The 1732-nt window shown below is 48.2% G+C and overlaps 1 protein-coding gene across 1 annotated transcript in view; it reads right to left on the bottom strand.

Annotated features, from left to right (window-relative positions):
* The window catches only part of T265_06663 (hypothetical protein), a gene marked incomplete at both ends in the record, with an annotated part of 44496 nt that overhangs the window by 40108 nt on the left and 2656 nt on the right, over positions 1-1732 (bottom strand). The window contains one exon of the mRNA XM_009171988.1: positions 27-267. Within this exon, the coding sequence (XP_009170252.1) occupies positions 27-267 (241 nt within the window). The remainder of the gene's footprint in view (positions 1-26; positions 268-1732) is intronic.

Raw genomic sequence — 1732 nt, 5'->3', positions numbered from 1 at the left:
GAGGCCTGTGGTGGTCGAATAAAAACTGCTGTCCGGAGAACCAGCTGGTTTCGTCGGCCTGCTTTCGGGAGCACAGGGAGATATGACCACAATCGGCTTGGTCATGAGTTTGGGGTCGTCTGGTTTAGTGCCCGGTGGAAGCCTGTTTCGTGCTTCCACTCCTGACCTGTTGTGACCAAGCTTGCGCGCGTCTAGAGGACGATCCTCAGATAGGCGCCTGATCATTGGGTTGGCCTTTTGAATGCTGCCAGCCCGCTCCAAGATTGCCTGTACGTCGGACGGGGAAGAAAGAGTAACTAGAAGTCCAAGGGTTCGCTTACTTCCCTTTTGGCGTAGCCATTCTGCGTGGAGCGATTGATCAGGCTTGCTGAGGATCAACCAGGTGATAAGTCCCAGATATAACCCGGTTGACTGTCCCAGGGGTTAACTTTGCCGTGCATTACAGCGATGTTCACCGCCGTTAGATTCACGAAACCTTTTTGCTAGTATTTTTGCACTAAATTTTAATCACTAAGGCGGTCTTTGGAGAACTATTTTTTTACTACAGACGACACGGCTTTTCGTCTCAAGAGAAAAGACCAGTTCAAAATATTGAAGGGGTCAGTTTATTTCTGCCTACATTTGCGTTGCTTTTCAACATTGTTCTTTTTTATGCATTCACAGCGGCGTAGGAATTTCTTGATGGCTGTTCGTCATAGGTTGGTGCTACCCACGGAGCATAATAATGCCCTGATTGGTCTGTATATCAGCCAATCGGGTCCAGCTCGGCGCTTCTCGCACCTCACTGAAATTGCAGCATGATGTTGTAGAACATAATGTGGTAACCCTATAAATACGGCCGTGATGATCGTCATTTGTCTCTATTAATGGATGTCTGAAGCTGATGTGCCTTTTGATATGTCACAGTGCGTGCAGCAGGAACCCAAAGACCGACAGGGTTGCACCGTCGTTTAGCAAATCACTACAAGATCGTTGAAATCATTCGCACGTTCGAACTCTAAATGGAAATCAAGGGATTGGGTTAAGCAAATCAAGCGCTGCCATGGAATAGGGTATACAGGCTTCCTGGATCTGGGAGTGGACACTGATCTGTATCGAGTGCAGCAGTGGAATAATCAGCACAAATCCCGATGTTCGTATTCTTGACCACAACAACGGGAGCTGCACAGGCAGAGTAGTTGAAAGACTTGATAACACCTGAAGTCTGAAGACAACCGACTACAGCGTCCGCAGATACAAGAGCTGCTCAAGTTACTGGGCGTTTTGTTCCGAGGATAGGTTTGCCTTTTGGCTTTAATAAAAGCGTGGTTCGGGCTACCAGGCCGGGATTCCGGCCTGGTAGGGGTTGTGTTGACCAAATCTTCACACTACGTCAGGTGCTAGAACAACGCCATACGTATAAGCGACCCACAATTCTAGTATTCCTGGATTTCCGAGGCGCATTCGACTCGGTTGTTCGGTCTGTTCTTCTTGAGACGCTTGCCCACCAAGGAATGCCCCTGAAGTTTGTAAACATCATACGTTCTTTGTATTCTCAGACTTCCGGACGTGTGAGAGTGTACGGAGAGCTCTCCAAAAGCTTCCGCACACAAAGCGGTGTCCGTCAGGGATGCCCACTCCATTCCTTTTAACTCCGTAATCGATGAAATAATGGAGGGTCTCCAAAACCCTGGTGTTCAAATAGCCAGTGAAGAAAACCTTGTCGATCTGGAATATGCAGACGACATCGTTC

The sequence above is a fragment of the Opisthorchis viverrini genome, assembly GCF_000715545.1.
Source record: "Opisthorchis viverrini unplaced genomic scaffold opera_v5_141, whole genome shotgun sequence".
In the NCBI taxonomy this organism is placed as follows: Eukaryota; Metazoa; Platyhelminthes; class Trematoda; order Opisthorchiida; family Opisthorchiidae; genus Opisthorchis; species Opisthorchis viverrini.
Note: the sequence above shows the minus strand (reverse complement) of the source record. Positions and strands in the feature narration are given on the sequence as shown.